General features: G+C 38.2%; 2 protein-coding genes across 5 annotated transcripts in view; one reads left to right on the top strand and one right to left on the bottom strand.

The window, feature by feature from the left end:
- FAM118A (family with sequence similarity 118 member A) overlaps positions 1–5,801 on the top strand; it is a 41,258-nt gene extending 35,457 nt beyond the window's left edge. For 2 of the 3 annotated variants that reach the window (XR_009054720.1, XR_009054721.1), the window contains exons 12-14: positions 2,113–2,228; positions 3,022–3,112; positions 4,152–4,195. The gene's annotated coding sequence lies outside the window, so the exon portion shown is untranslated. Of the gene's footprint in view, positions 1–2,112; positions 2,229–3,021; positions 3,113–4,151 lie in introns of all 3 variants that reach the window. The other variant, XR_009054722.1, reaches the window with a different exon arrangement.
- The window catches only part of SMC1B (structural maintenance of chromosomes 1B), an 81,336-nt gene that overhangs the window by 5,524 nt on the left and 55,457 nt on the right, over positions 1–20,355 (bottom strand). The window contains exons 14-22 of one of the 2 annotated variants that reach the window (XM_057741945.1): positions 20,119–20,235; positions 18,605–18,711; positions 11,521–11,662; positions 10,521–10,666; positions 9,008–9,161; positions 4,919–5,017; positions 2,989–3,145; positions 2,334–2,488; positions 1,120–1,271 (exon numbers count right to left, since the gene is read on the bottom strand). In XM_057741945.1, the coding sequence (XP_057597928.1) occupies positions 1,120–1,271; positions 2,334–2,488; positions 2,989–3,145; positions 4,919–5,017; positions 9,008–9,161; positions 10,521–10,666; positions 11,521–11,662; positions 18,605–18,711; positions 20,119–20,235 (1,229 nt within the window). The remainder of the gene's footprint in view (positions 1–1,119; positions 1,272–2,333; positions 2,489–2,988; positions 3,146–4,918; positions 5,018–9,007; positions 9,162–10,520; positions 10,667–11,520; positions 11,663–18,604; positions 18,712–20,118; positions 20,236–20,355) is intronic. The other variant, XM_057741947.1, reaches the window with a different exon arrangement.

The raw sequence follows: 20,355 nt of genomic DNA, 5'->3' as shown, positions 1-20,355 counted from the left end.
CATTCTCTAGAATATCCATCCACGTGACTTGTTCCCTTAATTTTTTCAACTCTTTGCTCAAATATTACCTTTTCAAATAGGCCCTCCCAAAAGACTTTTTAATATTGCAAACCCTCCCGTTACTATCACCATTCCTTTCTTTAATTTTCTCTATAGCATGTCATTTTCTAATAATCTCTATATCAGAGAATTAGTTTACGAATACACCTTATTTATCATCTGTCTTCCCCAACTAAAATGAAGTATCTTTGAGGCAGTGAATTTGTTTTCCTCACTGCTGTCTCTCTAATGCCTATTAACACCACCTGACATACAGTAAATATTTAATATCTGTTGAATAAATGGATGGGGTGACACCTAGTAATAGTCTTGTTCTCCTAAGAGTTACTCCACACAGGCTCCTGTTTAGGTCCCTGCCTCCTGCTTTTCCTAGAGTCTTCCTGCATTAATGGCATTTTCTTTTCCTTTCCTGTAATCGCCAATTCCTTTTCCTTCTTGAAAACAGTAAAAAAACAGTTGTAGAACTTTTATGTTGATCTCTCTGATCATGAAAATAGAGAAGCAGCATCATCTATACCTTAGTTCTTTATCTAATGCTTTGAATGTCAAAAGTTAATTGCCTTAATCTTAGCTAACATTTCCCCCTTGATTTATTTTACAAACGTGTTATGATCAGTGGTAATGAGAAGGTTAAACATTTTTTCCAGAAGAAATACTTTGTTTAACATTCTTTATTAAATAGCAGATCTCTGACTATGGATGAAGTTAGGTGTTTTTCTTTTGTGTAGGTTTGTTGCCGGTATTGCTTTTGGCAATCCTGATCTCACTTCTGACCATTTGATACTCCTTTTTCTCCTTTCTTTTCTATGAAGCTGGAATATCAGCAGCTACTGACAATCACAAACTGAACAGAAATCTGTCAGAGATTTGAATGAATTCTCTCTCAGATTTTCTGTCTGAATTGTTATAGGCCTACAGCATAGCCCAAATTGTCTGGCTGAAAAAAACATACCACACATGCTCAATATGACTAAAGACAAGTAATTAACAGATCTTCCGTAGGAAGATCCATTTAATTTCTGCCCTGATGCAGAATCATGCAGCTCACCATGACCTTACCTGTGCACAGCAAACAGGAGAGCCAAAGCTGCCACACACTTTTCTCCCCCTGACAAATTATCCATTGGCATGAACCGTTTGCCTGGGGCCACACAGTTATAGCTGATTCCCTCCAAGTAAGGCTCTTCTGGGTTCTCTGGGCTAAGAAATGCCTGAAACAGATGTTGTTTATTTAGCAGTAATCAGAAAAGCTATTAGTAAATTTCAACTTGGAATTGCAACAGAGTTTAACTGCAAAATACTATTGGTTAGATTTTCCTCCCTTTTGATGGAAAAATACCAATGCCTGTAAATAATATACTTAGCTCTACATGTAGTCACAGACAGCAAGGTTGTTTGGGTGGGGAGTTGAGGGAAAGCATTCTAACATAGGTAAAGGATAAGGCCTTCCCATCAGACTACCATTCAAAGCTCAGAAGCATATGCTGAAGTCTTACTAAAACAATCTTCATTCAATTCTTTCATTGGTCCTTTCATCAAATCTTTACTGAACACTTATTATGGGGCCAGGTTCTAAAGATACAAAGATGAATCCTGCCCTCAAGGAGCTAATAGGTTTCTTTTAGTCTTACTTTACTGAAAAACAAGTTGTTTTTGGTTGAAATTCTAAATGTATGATTCAGGATTACCTCAGTCATAAAAGAATACTGTGAGGAAGAGGGGAAAGCAGATACACAAGATCAGATCTACATCTTTAGTCCACCTTCAAGGCCAGAGCATCTGCCATGGATAGTGATCCCGGGATGGAGGGACCTCCATTACAAGGGGCATAGCTCGATTTGAACCCTGCCTTTAGTTCTTTCCCTCTCCTCTGTTACCCTGGGCAACTCCACAGACGCCCAGATCAACCACTGTCCCCAGATCTTCTACATTACCCTCACTTTACTACAGAGACCACTGACAGCTCCATAAAATCAAATTAGTACAGATAACAAAATTCCAGAACTGAAAGAGAAGCTGGAAACCAAATGATCTAACCCACTCATTTTGCAGATGGAGAAGCAGGACCAGAGATATTTTGACTTGTCCAGGCTGGCCAGTGGTGATGTGAGTAGGACCCAGAACACAGGTCATCGTGATAACCAGTTTTCATGAGCTGACTTAGCCCGGTAAGTGGGTATTCAGATAGTGTGGTGGCGATTTCCCACCAGAAAAAAAAAACACACCACCAGTAACACAAAGTTCCCACTCAGTTGAGGGTGAAAAATACATACTTGGGCACTGTCGTTTCTGCAGAGCTTCTTGTAGATTTGATCAATTGAGATTGAGATGTGCTCAAAACACTGGCTGAAAAGATCGTATCTCCTTTTTTTCACCTGTTCAAACTCTTGCCTACATATTCTGGCTTCCTTCCTGCTGGCCTCAAAAGCTAAGAGAGAATCAATGTTCTTTATTTTGGAGACCACCGAGGGCTTCTCTTATTTCAACTTTAAAGCATTAAACATTTTTTAAACTGGATTTTGAGTTTGGTTGTCTTGAGTAAAATCTACCTTCAAAACAACTCAACTGTTATTAATTCCAAGAAAATGACTTAAAATTGATGAGCTCTTTTTCTGGTAGGACTGATTTTAAAATAATAACAAATCCCAACAGAATGTCTAATATGCCTCTTATGCTGGTATAAAATAAGACATTGCCTGTTCTAAACTAATCAGTACACCTGTTTTTAAATTAAAGCAGAACACTTTTCAAAAAGGAAGGAATTAGTGATTCAGTATTAAAAGTACATTACTACAAGAAAACAGAGGAGAAAAATATATAATAAAAACAAACGTGCAATTCAGGGGGGATTATTGGTAAATGTTATAGAAATCAAAACCCCTAACACCCATGAATATGATCTTGCTAACAACTAAAGCTTAATTTCACCGTCTGTGGACTCCTGAAACTTGTCTCTGACAGTCTTTAGGTTCTCAAAGGCTCTTAGGTTTGGGGCCGCTGTCTTCAACAGGACCTCTTCCTGGGATGCTATTTGTTGCCGTAGGAGTCTAAGGTGAGCCTCAACTTCTTTATCAGTTTGTAGAGCCTATTAGTGGCAAGGAACAGCAATGATTAGCATGCCATTTAGATGCAAACTGCTAAGGTACAATAAAGAGGCACAGGGCCCTTCAGGACTGGCCCCTGTCTCCCTCCCCCGCACTCCCTCTGAGTCTGCAGTGCAGCCAGGTCACACTAGTGCAGCTCCCTGAGCAGGCTGCTCTTTCATAACTCTAGTGCCACAGACGCTGCTCTCCTGGAACCTGCTTCACCTTCATGTTTCTTAATGTGGCCAAAAAAGTAACAATTCACATATCACTTCATTTACTCGTTCATTAAAAAGTACTGATCATCTACTATGTATTAGACACTGAGGATTCAGTGATGAAAACTATTCTGTCCTTGCCCTTAAAGAGCTCACCGGGAAGTCAGACATGCAAACTGGCGTTTACAACAGCGTGAAACCCTCCATGGGGCAAGCACAGGGCAGGCAGAAGGGATCCAACACATCTAGAGGGGTAAATAACACTTAAGCTGAAACCTAAACAATGAGCAGAACCAGCCTGAGGGAGGAGAGAAGGGAAGAGGTGATGTAGGCATCACCTTCCAGGAAAACTTTCTTGACCCCTAGAGGGGGTTAATTAATATCTGATAAAGGTGACATTTTAATTCATTGGGAAAAGAATTATACAGAAAACGCTGAGTAAACATGGTTAACTTATGTACCTTTTAAAAACCAGATTCTTACCTCATACCATATATAAAGATAATATCAGATTAATTAAATAGGTAAGTGAAAACAGAAAATCATTAACAGGAAGAAAATATTTGTAAATATTTACTCAGCAATGTCGTGGGGAAGGACTTTCTAAATACAAAAGCACTGAATAGACTACAAAAGAGAGAAGAGCTTTTTTCTGATTGCCAAAAGTACAAGTACAATGAGAGAGCCCAACAAATCTAACAAAATATATTAAAAACCCATGAAAGTAAAAGACGTGGTAGATAATGCTACTTGGCATCCATTCTTCATTTCTTCCTTTCTGACCTCCTAGGTCCCATGAACTCTACTTCGTCTAAAGCTAAGTCCATCCCACCCCCAACAGTGATTGGTCAAGAATGAACATGTGATGAAGGGACAATTGCTGGAGCTTTGTGGAAAAGCCTTTCTTCAATCTTAAGAACAGCACCACTACAAAAGTCAGTCTCTCTCTTCCCTGAGGGCTGTGGTTGTGTGGCTGGAAGGCCAAGAAAGGCTACAGTCATTTTGCCCTCATGAGAGAAGCAGCTTCAGGACAAAGTCAAAACACAAAGCAACACATGGCTATAGAGGTGATAGAAACAAAGTCAGAGCTGCTCAATTAAGGAGACCATGAAACTGGATTCCAGGTCTGTGCTCCGGAGCTGGGAAGGACTTGCCTACTGAGGGTCCTGCACTGGGACCCCGCAGGACAGTGCAGGATGCTGGAGTGTGCTGGCTACTTTTGTCTGTTTCAGGACTGCTCAAAGACTTTGTTATCCATTGTGAATCTCCAAGAAGGGAAATGCCTTTCAAAACACTGGCAGAAACTCTTCTTCTCTGGCAAGCCATCTCACTGTATTGGTGTTCTACAGACCACACAGTGAGAAATGCTGATACAAATACTTTAAACATTTTAGACATTTTATATGTAACCTATTTATACACTATTTCTTAAAAAACCATTAGGAAATCTACTTTTCCCCCTAAACTTATGCTCTATCATCTAAAAATTATTCTGCAGTATTTAAATATTCAATATTACCATGAATTAGTCATAAACAACAGAGATCTTTCAATTACCTTCAAGTCCTCTCTTAGAGAGCTGTAGTCTACCTCAATGGCTTCTTCTTTTTCATATATATCAACTGTTGCCTGGGTACTTTCTGCTGCTGTTCCCAACTGAAAAACATATGAAGCCCTTTGCTTGTTATCTGAAATGGTGATCTCTACTCACCCATCTGTCCCAAGTCCTCCAGCTGACTGCCACCTCACTCAGATTAAAAGATAAAACCCTTATGTTGGGCTGCAAGGCCACGATGATCTAGCCTCTGTTTCCCCTGCACATTCACTGTGTGCCAGTCTCCCTGGTACTCTCTGCTCCAACCCAACTGGCCTCCTTGAACAGACCAGGCACACGTCCACTTCAGGGCCCGCACACTGCCCTCTGCCTGGACGACCTTCCCCTACATGTCTGCATCTCTTCATCTTTTACCTCGTCTACTAATCAGCTACTTTCTCTCAGGACATCCATGGCCTCTGCACCTGATACTGTAAACACTCCTCCACCAATACTCTTCTCTTTATTCCCTTCCCTGCTTTATATTTTCTTTAGCCTATATTACCACCAAACACATAAATATTTTACTTGTTTACCATTTTGTTTCTGTGCCTATCTCTCCCTTACTAGAATGTGAAGGAAGGGATTTTTGGCAGTTATATAGACTGCTGTAGCCTCTGTGCCTAGTGCAATGCTGACAACCTACATTTCAATTTCAATATATATCACCCTCTGAATGAAGAAAGGAATAGGGAAGAAGGAACAAATAAATGAGCACTTATTCAGCTGTAGGCTGGCCTTTGGTGTAATGCTGATACCAAAAATCAAGACTTACAAATTAACAGAAAAAAAAAAAACCCCTTTGTCACTCCTTTCTAGATGTTCTCAGCTTTTAAACAAACCCAATAAAACTACTTTTGGAATTAAGTCTACATTTTATGTAATATGTTTATGTTAAAATGGTTCACGTAGAAATGGAACTTGAATACAAAAAGTAATACTGAATCCCTGAATCTTACGATTCCTGTTTATGTGATTCAACATCGTATTTCGTATTAAGCTTCTATATGAGTCGTCTGATGCCTTGCTAGTCAAAGTGTGGTCAGTGGGCCAGCAAGAGTGGGCCTCACCTGGGAGCCATTAGAAATGCAATCTCTTAGGAAACAAGATCTCCAGACGCTTCATGTGCACCGTGCAGTTTAGGAACCAGTGATCTGGCATCGTCTTCCCCACAATAGAAGAATCTGCTACGAGAATTCCGGCAGATGTAGGTAACGTACCCTGTCTCAACACCTCTGAAGGAAGGGAAATCTCAGGTTCTACCTTACAATGGCTGTAAGACAACGATTCCTACAACAGCTGTTGTAAGACAATTCTATTTGGTGGTCCTTGTCCAGCCCTCCGGAGAGAGAGAACTCATACCTAATGCCTTTTCTGCTTTGGGCTTTACAGACTACCTTGTACAGCACCCCCGTTCCATGGCTGCTACTAGACGTGCTTGTAAAATTTCCATCAGAGAACTCACCAGTAGAGACCCTCCCTCTCTAGTAGGAAGTGTTCCCTAGTAGAAGAAATCTGACTCTGTGTCCTCCATCCCCCAACCCTAGTAATTCCCCTTAGGACCAGAAAGAACACGTATGATCCGCCTTCTATGACAGACCTTCTTCTGTAGGAGGAGAATAACCATATCCCCCAAGCCTTCTCTTCCCAGCATGACACGATCTGGGCCTTTTCACCATCATGGACACTTTACTCTCAGAAAGCATCATGCTTTAGAAAGTGAATGCAATATTCCAGTGTGACTTGACCAGCACAAAGTGGAGCAGAACGATCATTTTTTCTTTTTAGATGATGATTCAGTATTAATCCAGCTTAAGGTATTAATACTTGCTTTGAAATAGCCCACTGTGAATATGAAAGTCATTTATGCTAATAAACAGGTAAATAATTTCACATTCATGGTGGGCATGTTGGAGAATACTTCTGAAAGTTCACTAACTGAAAGACCAATAGGACCAAAGCAGCAGCAGGAATACTTGCACTTACTTAGATGTCAGTCATTAAAACTGCTTCTTCCTCTACACTATGACTGAATCTTTTCTAAGATTATATTGCCTTTTTAAAAAATTATTTATTTATTTATTTATTTAATTCGCTGTGTTGGGTCTTCATTGCTGCACATGGGCTTTCTCTAGTTGCGGTGAGCGGGGGCTACTCGTCGTTGTGGTGTGAGGGCTTCTCATTGCGGTGGCCTCTTTTGTTGCAGCACACGGGCTCTATGCATGTGGGCTTCAGTAGTTGCAGCACATGGGCTCAATAGTTGTGGTTCACAGGCTCAGTAGTTGTTGCGCACGGGCTTTGTTGCTCCGTGGCATGTGTTATCTTCCTGGGGCAAGGATTGAACCTGTGTCCCCTGCATTGGCAGGCAGATTCTCACCCACTGTGCCACCTAGGAAGTCCCTACATTGCCTTTTAAATAGACTTTCCATTTCTCTCTATATTAATGTGAGTACTGTTTTTCTGCTCCCATCCACTTCTGCTGTTACAGACCCCTCCCTCTATCTGCACCCTTAAGAGTGGACACATGGCCCAGAATAAGTCAATCAGAGTTCTTCCCCAGGATTTTTCTGAGAGAGGACAGGGGTGAGTTGCCTTTCTCCTTTGGTCAAAGCTAGTGATTACAGCTGAAGCCCCGAGAGGAAAGCTGATCTGAGAAAATAAAACCAACACATACTGAGCCAGAAAGAGTTCTTCACTGCTGTGAAGAATTGGACAGTCAATTCCTGGACTGAGTCATTTGTGAGACTGCCTCTATTCCAGCCCTATCCTTTTACCTCCCTTCTCCCTCTTTAAAGCAACCTGAGTGGGGTTTATGACACTTGTGGCCAAAGGGTCTTCTTTCCTTACCTTCTATCTAGCATATGATCTCTGCTAAAACAGAGAAAAAAGACTTTTTTTTTGGCCGTGCCACGCAGCTTGCAGGATCTTAGTTCTCAGACCAGGGATCGAACCCAGGGCCCTGGCAGTGAGAGCACTGAGTCCCAACCACTGGGCTGCCAGGGAATTCCCAAGAAAAAGACTTTTGCGTATAATATCACACCAGAATTATGCTATGAGAAGTGGTCAATATTAGCAAGAGAAAAATTGTTTTATAGTTACTTCATACTGAAGAAATTCAAAGGATTAAAAGCCTCTTCTGGATTAGAAACTGGATGGAAATGCATGGATTTCTGACTGGGGGCAGAGCAGAAAGGGAAGGAGGGATGTGGAAGGGAGACCACAGAGAAGAGATTCACTAAAAGACTCAAGAGATAATCTGAGAGGTAAAAGAAATAACTATTTTCACCATCCTCTGGATTAGCTAACAGTAAGATATTCTCCCTGAACTGTGTAGTCATTTCTTTCCTAACTTGAGCGACAGAACTAAGGGTGTATAAACTTCCAGCCAACCTAAAGAGTACTGCGTAATACGAATGTGGTGAGAAAGAAAGAAAAAAGGCAAACAGAGAAATGTCCGCCATTAGTAGACTTTGGTTTCATCTTCTGATTCGTTGGTTGTCTATTATTGCCTCCCCCATAGTCTCACCACCTGGACAGACTCAGTGAGGCATGTTTCTGCTGAGAACCACCTCAAGTTGTTGGTGAAGGTGCAGAGCAAGATCCCTCCACACACCACGGACAATGTTACAAGAGTACAGAGGACTGCTTATCAGCAGGCCACTTGCACATGGCCTGCAGTTCAGGCCACTTGCACACAGCCTGCAGTTCAGTGTGGCCAACACCACCTCCCCAGAATGCCCCTAGTCCAATAGCTTTAATTCTCTGATTCCTCTTGGGTATCTATACACAGGTAAGAAACTCTGGTTCATCCTGTGGAGCTTTTAAGGACATGGATTAGCAAGAGAAATAAGAGAACTGAACAAAATGCCTAGTCCTCTGGAATGAGGATCATTTTGCCCTTTTTCCCACCTAGCAGAGATGTCTTTCCTGCCCCTAAAGGAGCTTGAGAACAAGAGGAAGCCTCTACAAAGCTGCAACTTCACTAAGCAGCCAAAGGCCTTACGTTAAGTTCCACACAACTGCACCTATTTTAGAATCACTTGCTAGAATACCTCCACTTCAATGATGTCATCCAGTGACCCCAACAAGAGAATTATTTCAATGTCTTGAACTTTGCAATCAAGCAACATGTTATGTTTCTCTAACCGTTTCTGTTCCAGAGAACTTTGAAGGCTTACAACTTCTTTTTGCCGTTTTCCTACTTCCCTGTAAACACACAGATATGAAAAAGTGATTATGTTTTACCAATTATGCAAAGTTGCACCAAGGAAGGAAAACATGTTATAAACTTACATGAAAAAAAAGATTTTTTCTTATGAGTGCTATAGGTTGCAGAGTTAGCCCATGGATGCTTGTAATTTAAACTTTAACACTCCTGACAAAGGCCATGAATGTAATTATTTAATCCAAGGGAGCATTTTCAATAATAAATATTACTTTAATTAGGCTAGCAACAGTACAGTACTTTTCTAGTTACCTTATTTTAAAATCTGTACAATTTTTGAAGCTGCATTTCCCTCTCAATATAAGTTCTACATTTGAGAACATCAAACCAAGAGAAAGAGTTTCTTAGCAAGAGAAATATATTACCAATTAAGTCATCACACAGCTAATAGCCTGAACTTTTTTTTTTTTTTTTACTACCACCATCACCACTAATATAATGTCTTCTATCTTAATGAGGGCTTGGGAGTTTTACCAGCTGAAACAAGGTAGGACGTTAAAGAGGACCAAGAAGCAGGATCAAAAATAAATTAAGAATTATATGGTTTTCAAGAATCTGATGACCAAGATGTGGTTCTGTTTAAACCAGATACAAGTAAAAAAAAAAATCAAGAGTAAGCAAACTTAATTCTACTTAAAAATCTTAGACAAAGAATTTTCTGGCTGTATTCTGAAACACTAAAGGTCTTTGAACATTGTGGGAAATGGTGAAATGCCAAGAGGCTGAGCAAAAACAGAGCTCATCTCCTCTGATCACTTATGGTTGTGTCAATCACACAGGAAAGCAGATGTCACTGTGGTGCAACAAGCCAGCTGACTCAGTGTTATTGGTCACCATCATGGCAAATGCACATGCTTATCGTGCGCCAGGTGTGTTCTAAGTACCATATGAACACTCACTCATTTAATCCTTACTACGATTCTGTGAGGTAGGCACTATCATCATCCCCAGTGTACTGAGGAGAAAAGGAAGACAGTCCACAAGTGGCTGAGCTGGGGCATGGAACCCTGCAGCGTGGCTCCAGATTCTGCGCCTCACTGGCTATGCTTCGTCACACAGACAGACTAGCAGGAGACTCCCCAACAGGAAGGTGTCAAGGGGATTTAGCATAAAGAACTCTTTCTTTATGAACTCTTTTCCATGTTTTCACCCACCAAAAAGAACTGCTTACTCTCAACAACTAACTACCTCTCCTGGTTTCCCCTCAAATTGCAATGCTTGATAGGTGTGATATGGGACCAAAAGCAACAAAGGAAACATATTCAAGTAATAAAACTTCCTGTAATAAATTTCAAACTGATGGTAAACATTTTTTAAACTCTGATAAACTTCTTAATCACCTATCAACAGCTAAAAACTTCTTCCGTTCCTCTTCAATTTGAGCTTGGACTTTCTCAACGTTGGTATTCTGAGTGACAAATAGGTCCTTAAGTTGCTGCCGTTTCTCCATGAGTTCATCCACAATTTTCAGACAATTTTCTTCAGCCTGATTGGAGATGATTTACATCATAAATTTACCATCTTTTACATTAATAAGATCAACAGATCATCCTATTATTAATACAGTCAAACTGGTCATTCCAAGATAAAGCCCTGTCCTGTATGCTGCCTGAGCCTCTACCATGGAACGTGACGGGCTCTTGTTTACACTTCCAGGTAATCACTACCTACCCTTCTCCTTCACTTTGGATTCATTTCTCAGCTTGCTGCCATCTGACTTCTGTTTCCACTGTCCAGTGAAAACATCCTTGCTACCAAGACTTCTTAATTGGCAATTAAACATTTTCCAGACTTAACCTCTTCGACAACTTTCCTCACTTCCTCTTCCTCACACTCTGGGGTTTCTGTTAACACCACCCCTCCTGGCCCTCTTCATAACCTATGTGACCCCTCCTTTCAGAACTCCATCCTTGCCCCCCTGCTCTTCACTGCCTACCTCTCTGGTTGGGGTCTCACCCATTCACATACGGATTCAATTTACTCCCATAAACCAGCCTAGGCTTCTCCTGTTATCTACATACTCTCTAACGACCTGCTGGAAACTGCTATTTAGATGTCACACAGGGAAATCATCCTGCACAGGTCCAGAATTTTCTCTCCTTAACCTCTCCTCCTATGCACCAGTCACCCAAGTTAGAATTCAGGACTCATCCGTGGCACATACCTCTCAACATCTAACAATTCATGAAGCTGTGTGGATTTTACTTCAAGTATCTCTCAAATCTGCACCCTGCCCCCACCTTCTACCACTTATTAGAACTTTTTAGGAACTCAACGAATGTTTATTCATGGAAGAAAGTCATCATTTCAATGACACTTCAACCACCCATCATTACTTACCTTCTTTAGGTTATTGATGTCTTCTCTACCTTTCTGAATAGTTTCTTTTAATGTGTTAATCTTATTCAGTTTCTTCTTCAGCTGATTGCGACTATATTCAAGTTGAACATTCAGCCGAGTTTTTTGTTTCTCAAATTCTAATCTAGTATAATGAAGTCAAGCATTACAAGTGGTAAACAAGTCCTTCAATTATTTTTTTTAACTCTTTTCGTTTTTATTATGGAAAATTTCAAACAAATACAAACTTACAAGGAATGCTATAATGAATTCCCATATAGCTAGCACCCAACTCTAATAAGTATCAACTTGTGGTCAATCTTGTTTTATCTATAATTCCACTCATCACTCCTTCCCACCACTGGATTATTTAAAGCAAATTTCAGACATCATGTAATTTCATCTATAAATATTTTAATATGAATGTCTGAAAGTGAAGTGGCTTTTAATACATAACCATAAGCTACTACAGATAGAAATAACATCCTTAATATCAAAATGCTATCACTGCCAAACTTCCTGAGTCTCATTAATTAAAAAAAATGATTTGTTTGAATAAGGATTCATACACTGCATATGAATATGCTTGTTAAATCCTTTATAATTTATAGTCCCCTTCCCTTTTTCTTTAAGTTACAATTTATATGTTTATTCTTATTTATTTAGCCAATTAGCCTTCTCAAATAGCTCTTCATTTGCAAATTCCAAACTTGGGAATTTAAGAACATATTCCTTCTTGATGTACTATCCTCCTTTGCCAGCTTCAAAAAACCCCCATAAAGAATTCTAATAGCAAGAAGACAGTCTCTTCAATAAGTGGTGCTGGGAAAACTGGACAGCTACATGTAAGAGAATGAAATTAGAACATTCTCTAATACCATATACAAAAATAAACTCAAAATGGATTAAAAGCTTAAATTTAAGGCCAGAAACCATAAAACTCCTAGAGGAAAACATAGGCAGAACACTCTTTGACATAAATTGTAGCAGTATTTTTTTGGATCTGTCTCCTAAAGCAAAGGAAATAAAAGCAAAAATAAACAAATGGGACCTAATTAAACTTGAAAGCTTTTGCACAGCAAAGGAAACCACTGACAAAAAGAAAAGACAGTCTTACTGAATGTGAGAAAATGTTTGCAAATGATATGACCAATAAGGGGTTAATATCCAAAATATACAAACAGCTCATACAAGTCAACATCAAACAAGCAAACAATCCAATTAAAAAATGGGCAGGAGATCTGAACAGACATTTGTCCAAAGACCAAATGCAGATGGCCAACAAATACATGAAAAGATGCTCAACATCACTAACCAACAGGGAAATGCGAATCAAATCCACCGTGAGATGTCACCTCACACCTGTCAGAATGGCTACCATTAAAAAGAACACAAACAAATGTTGGCAAGGAGGTGGAGAAAAAGGAACCTCCATACACTGTTGGGGGGAATGTAAATTGGTGTAGCCACTGTGAAAAAAATACAGAGATTTCTCAAAAAAACTAAAAATAGAACTACCATATTACCCAGTAACTCCACTTCCAGGTATATATCTGAAGAAACAAAAACTCTAAATTTGAAAAGATACATGTATCCCAGTGTTCATAGCAGCATTATTTACAATTGTCAAGATATGGAAGGAAATGAAGTGTCCCTCAACAAATGAATAGATAAAGAAGTGGTGTATATATACAGTGGAATACTATTCCGCTATAAAACAGAACAAAATCTTGCCATTTGTCACAACATGGATGGACTTGGAGGGTATTATGTTAAGTGAAATAAGTCAGACAGAGAAAGACAAATACTATATACTATCACCTATATGTGGAATCTAAAAAACACAACAAACTAGTGAATATAACAAAAAAGAAGCAGACTCACAGATATAGAGAAGAAACTAGTAGTTACCTGTGAGGAGAGGGCAGGAGGGAGAAACAACATAGGGGGAGGGGATTGAGAGGTGCAAAGTGTAGAGATAAAATAAACTACAAGGATATATTGTATAACACAGGGAACATAGCAAATATTTTATAATAACTACAAATGGGAGTATAACCTTTAAATTATGAATCACTATATTGTACACCTGTAACTTATACAATATTGTACATCAACTATAACTCAATAAAAAAGTCCTATCTGTAAAAAAAGAATTCCAGTATCTGTAGCTCGTCCTTTCTCCATCCATTCTCTCTCACATAGCTTGCTAATACAATCATTCAATACATGAATTAACTCAAGTTATATGACTCTCTGAAGTTGGTAATACTACTCTCCCTACTTAACAGTTGGGGAGACCAAGGCTACCCACTCAGGACGTGGTGGTGCCAGGCATGACACACTCAGGCAAGGCCCGAGAATCCCCGCTCTTAACCACTGACCATGCTGCCTGTAGGCATGGTTAAGAACAAACCCTTCAGGGGTTATTTCTGCTGCAGGAGGCAAACATACAGGCTGTGTACAAGTGGAACACTTCTTCACTTGGCTCTAGAATACCACTTGGGCTTTCCTCTCCCCTCACTGGCTGCTCCTTTAATAGTTCCTTCTTAACTCCTGAACTTGCTTACATAGCCTAGGATCTCTTCTCTTTTCTATCTACATTCATTCCCTTGGTGATCTCATCCAGTCATAAGACTTTAAGTACCTTCTGTATACTGACAATTCCCAAATTTATACTTCCAGCCTGGACCTCTCCCGTGAACTCCTAACTTGTATATTCAACTGTCTACACCTTCAACTGGATACTATAGGCATCTCAAATTTTAATACCTGAGATACATAATTGATAAGCTACTAGAAGTAATAAGAGAGGTTAGCAAAGTTATCAGATGTTAGATAAGTCTAAAATTTGATACCATTTTTCTATACCAGTAGAAGGCAACTAGGAAAATATCATAAGAATAGGTACTAGTCATAAGAGGAAAAAAACTATAACTAGAAATTAACTTAAGAACATGCAAGATCTCTGTGGAAAAAAATCTTTAAAATTTAATAAACGATATAGATGATTAGAGTAAATGAAGAGATACTGTATGTTCTTCGATGGGAGGACTTAATATTTTGAAGATGTTCTCCCCAAATAAATCTATAAATCCAGTGTAATCTCAATCAGAATTCCAGTTGGAGTTTTATGAGTGATAGGCAGAATTCTTTAGCAAGAAAATATATTGAAGCTCAAGCAGACTTCAGAACAAGGAATTTGACAGGGACAAAGAGGAGCAGTTTATAAAGAGAAAGGGATTATTAGGCAAAAAGACATAATGGTCCCAAATATGTATGCACCTAATTACAAAGCTTTAAAACACATGAAGTATAAACTGACGTAATGGGAAGAAGATGACAGATCCAAAGGTACTTGGAAATCTTAACACTCCTCTCTTAGGGAATGCTGGACCAAGTAGACAGAAAATCAGTAAGTACACAGAAGACCTAAGTAACACCAAGCAACTTGACTTAAGCGCCACTCAGAAAACACTCCACCCAACAGTACAATGCATATTCGTTTCAAGTGCACACAGAACATTTACTAAGATACAATACATGCCATCCAACAGGCCTCAATCAATTTAAAAGGGTTTAAATAATGTAAAATATACTCTTTACCACATGGAATTAAAATAAAAATCAGTAACAAAAACATATCTAAATCCTCCCCCACCACAGCAATTTCTGTTAAATTAAATAACACTTCTAAACACCTCATATGTCACAGAAAGAAATCATAAAAAATATTAGAAAATATTTAGAATGGAATGAAAATGATATAAAACATACCAGAAGCAGTGGGATGCAGCTTAAGTAGTACTTAGAAATAAAAAGCTTAAATGCTTATATTAGAAAAGAAGTGTAAAATACATAAAGCAAGCTTCTATCTTAAAAAGCAAGAAAAAGAAGAGTAAATTAAACCCAAAATAAGCAGAAGGAAGGAAATAATGAAATTAAGAACAGAAATCAACAACGTAGAAACAGACAAATCACAGAGAAAATCAGTGAAGCCAAGAGCTGGTCTTAGAAAGGGTCCATAAAGCTGATACAACTCCAGCCAGACGTCAAGAAGAGGGAGAGAAGACAGATCAGCAACATCAGGAAGGAAAGAGGGGGTGTCAATACAGACCCTACAGAAATTGAAAAGGATAAAAAGGTAATATTAGTAACTTTTTGTTAATAAATTTGATAACAGATGAAATACACAAATATTCCTTCCAATACACAAACTACCAAAGCTCATTCAAGAGAAAAGGTATCTTGAGACTTCCCTGATGGCGCAGTGGTTAAGGATCCACCTGCCAATGCAGGGGACACAGGTTCGATCCCTGGTACAGGAAGATCCCACATGCCGACGAGCAACTAAGCCTGTGTGCCACAACCACTGAGCCTGCACTCTGAGAGCCCGGGATCCACAACTACTGAAGCCTACGCGCCTAGAGCCCATGCTCTGCAACAAGAGAAGCCACCGCAATGAGAATCCCATGCACTGCAACAAAGAGTGGCCTCCATTCACCACAACTAGAGCAAGCCCATGCGCAGCAATGAAGACCCAGTGCAGCCAAAACAACAACAACAAAAAATATCCTGAATGGCCCTGTATCTAGTAAGGTAACAGAATCTGTAATTAAAAATATTCCCATAAAGAAAGGTGGGAATCCCCAGTGGCTTCACTTGCAAAATTTACCAAACTTTTAGGAAAGAAATAACATAATTCTACAAAAACTCTCCATGAAAAGAGAGAGTGAAGAATAATTCTTGACTCACTTTATGAGTCTGGCATTACCCTGATACAAAAATGTGACAAAGACATTGCAGGAAAAGAAAACTATAGACCAATACTCTCATGAATGTAGATGCAAAAATCCTTACCAAAACTTTAACAAATCAATCGAAAAATATTTGAAAAGGCTAATACAACATGACCCAGTGGGGTTCACTTAAGGTATGCTAAGTTGGTTTAACATTCTAAAATCAATGTAATTTACCACATTAATAAACCACCCCCTCAAAAAACCCAACCATACGATTATCCCAATAGATAGCAGAAAAAGTATTTGACAAAATACAACACTCATTCATGATAAAAAATTTCAGCAAATTAGAGGTAGAAGGGGAATATCTTCCTCTTTTCTGGTAAGCGGCCTAAGGTGACCTCTAAAAATGGTTCGCTATTCACTTGACCCAGAAAACCCCACAAAAATCAAGCAAATCAAGAGGTTCAAATCTTTGTGTTCATTTTAAGAACACTGGTGAAACTGCCCAGGCCATTAAGGGTATGCATATCCAAAAAGCCACCAAGTAACTGAAGGATGTCACTTAACAGAAGTAACATGTGCCATTCCGTCGTTAGAGTGGTAGAATTGGCCAAACAGTGGGGCTGGACGCAGGGTCAGTGGCCCAAGAAGAGTGCTGAATTTTTCCTGCATATGCTCAAAAATGCAGAGAATAATGCTGAACTTAAGGGCTTTCGTGTGATTCTCTGGTCGTTGAGCATGTACAGGTGAACAAAGCCCCCAGGATGTGGTGCAGGACTTACAGAGCTCATGGTCGGATCAACCCATACATGAGCTCTGCCTGACACACTGAGATGATCCTTACTGAAAAAGAACAGATTGTTCCTAAACCAGAAGAGAAGGCTACACAGAAGAAAAAGATATCCCAAAAGAAACTAAAGAAATGAAACCTTATGGCCCAGGAATAAATGCCGCAAAAAATAAATGCAAATAAAAGTTAAAAAAAAAAAAAAAAAAGAAGGAACATCCTCAGTCTGCTAAAAGGCACCTTTGCCCCTAAGACTGGGAATAAGGCAGGATGTCCACTCTCATCACTTTTATTCAGCACTGTACTGGAGGTCCTAGCTAGTGTAACAAGGCAAGAAAATAGAAGGCACACTAATTGGAAAGGAAGAAATAAATTTTTAAATTCACTGACAACACGATCATCTATGTAAAAAATCCTAAGGAATCTACAAAAGAGCTACTAGAACTAATAAGTTTAGCAAGGATGTATACAGGATGCAAATAAAATACTGAATTTTATTTCAATGTATTATCAACAATAAATTAGAATTGTTAATTAAAAACAATTCCATTTACAACAGCACAAAGAAATGAAGTACTTACGAATAAAACATGTGCAAGACCTATAAACTAAAAACAAATATTAATAAGAGAAATTAAGGAAGACCTAAAAAGTGGATAGACACCACATTCATAGATAAGTGATGGTAAAATGATCATTCTTACCACATTGATCTATAGATTCAACAGAATTCCAATCAAAATCCCAAAAGCCTTTCTTATAGCAATTGTCAAGCTGATCCTAAAATGTACCCAGAAATGCAAAGGACCTCAAGTAGTCAGGGGCTTAACCTTCCTTGTCCACTGTTGCATCTTCAGCTTTATACCATGTTTTTAAATCTGAGAGTTCTAGGCCTTTCTCATTACCTTTTCCATATTTTTCTTAACTAGTTCTGAATGTGAACTCTAGAATCGCCTTATCCAGTTAAAAAATTCTTGTCCGTACATATATTGAGATGATATTTAAAGCACAGATTAAATTAGGGAATACCAACTTTTTTACAACATTGAGTCTTCCTATGAAAGAACTAGTTTGCCTCTTTCCTTTTTATTCACATTTCTGTGTAAAACTCTCAGTCCTGTTTGAAGGCTTCTTTATATATTGCTTTCACATCTAGTAAATTTATTTCTAAGTACTAAGTATTTTACTTTCTTCTTCTCCAGTATAATTGGGATATTTTTACCCAATATATTGTCTCCCTGGTAGTTTGTTTACAGAAAGGCTATACAATTTTATCTACATATATGGATATTTACAAAGAACTAAGTAAATTTATTAATAACCACTGAGTGTGTAATTCTTTACCCATTCTCTTATTTTGTATATTTGTGCTTTCTCTCTTTAAAAAACTGTGGAATAAAAGAATTAGACCTCTTTATAAAAATAGGCAGGTTTACTAACTATTTCTTGATGAACTAAAATAAAGACTACCTCAGGCATAATTCCTTTAAATTATGAAATAACTGTAACATTTATACATGAGTAATTGCTTACTAACATCTTTTAATAAAAATACCTTTTTTGATCAATTTCTTGTTGCTGTTTAACATGTCTGTTCTCAAATTCACGAATATTTTCTACGCCAATTTCTTCACAGAAGTGTTGAAAAATATCATCTTCAACCTTTTAAATTATTTTAAACCAAGTGGTTTAATAATTAACTTTAAGAAAATATATAGACAATGCTTAAATCTACATTTTTCCCACCAAGATTTTCCTGGATTAGGCCAAAAACTAATCCCCAAAAGCATCATTGTACTCTGAAAAGTCAGTGCTTTCTCTAACTCCATAACCTATGTTTATCTATTTTCAAATTTCTAATTCTAAAAACTAAATAAGAAAGTTCATAGCTGGCCTTCTAAGTGTTTTGGCTCTATGAAATGTTTAATACAAAATCAGAAGTATTTCATTTATATTAGCCACACCAAAATATAACATTCTACATAAATACACAAAATATTCTTTATGTGAGTAATACTATAGAGTCTTAGGCAGTATAAAACCAAGAGGACTAATGCATAGAATTAAGAATCAAAAAATCTGGAAAAACTAGAATGAGCCAAATCCAACAAAGTAACATTTAACATTAATCATTTTAAAGCCCTGCATTTATGCACAATGATAGGATAAGACAGACCTGTTTTAACAACAGGACATGTTAAAAACTTTCAGATTTCAGTGAATATAAATTAAGTATGAAAGTGATATGATTGATGCAACAGTAACCTATAATTTGTATAAGTAGAAAATTCAAGTCTTGGAAAGTTATAATCCTACGCGCAGAGTTCCACGGTACTCTGTACTGGTCAGACAGTATTTTTACATTATTTTTTGTTCTGGGCATTGACAAACAACAGTGTACCCAAAGGCTGGTTACCAGAACTGGTCTTCAATCCATGGTAAGTGTAAATAACTAAGGAATTAGGAGTATTTAACCTGGAAAAGTGATAATTAAGGGGCAACAGAAGTGTAGTTTCAAATCATGTGGTAAAAGGCAGAACTAGAGGTGATGGGTGAAAGTTACTGAGTGATGGTGTGACAAACAACTTTTTAAGGATTAGAGAGATAAGCAACAGTCTAATGAATTAAACTAGAAAGTTCTTGTTACTTTATAAGCAGAGGCTAGATGATCATATCTTTGGTGCCCCAGAGCCAAGCAACTGTAACTGGGATATAATAAATGTGCAAGAAAAAATTACTGAGTGAATATACAACCTTAAAAGATGACACAAATGACAAAGTTCTTTCCTTCTTGGTGTTAAGGGCAGTGAGAGAAAGAAAGTGGCTGCAGACTTTACAATGGACAAGGACAGGCTAGGGAGCTGAAGAGAATAACCATGTACTAGTTACTGTTTCTTGAGATAAGCAATAGTGGTTCTCAAAAAACACAAGGAAATTAACTTAGCAAACCAATAAAACTTAGCATTAATCAAACCTTGCTTTAGCACATACTGAAGAAGCCCTAAATTTGGTATCTGGTCTAGAACTATATTCCACGTGCCATTTAGTAATAAATATATCATCCATAACCTTATCTATCTTTCTTTGAAATTCTTCGATTCTTTGTTGCCGTTCTTTGATTCCTTCACTCAACATGGTACATTGAGACTCAATATTTAGTAGTTCACTTTGTAGCTGAGATTGTTCCTGATTACAAGAGAAAAAAATGTCTTTTTAACATGGCTATTTTAGCTTTATATAGTGAAGCCAAAAACATGATAGGTATCATTTAGAATAAAAAGAGAATCTGTGAGATAAGGTAAATTC

The sequence above is a fragment of the Hippopotamus amphibius genome, chromosome 7, assembly GCF_030028045.1.
Source record: "Hippopotamus amphibius kiboko isolate mHipAmp2 chromosome 7, mHipAmp2.hap2, whole genome shotgun sequence".
NCBI classification, from domain to species: Eukaryota; Metazoa; Chordata; class Mammalia; order Artiodactyla; family Hippopotamidae; genus Hippopotamus; species Hippopotamus amphibius.
The sequence above is the reverse complement of the archived record's forward strand: the minus strand, read 5'-3'. Positions and strand labels throughout refer to the sequence as shown.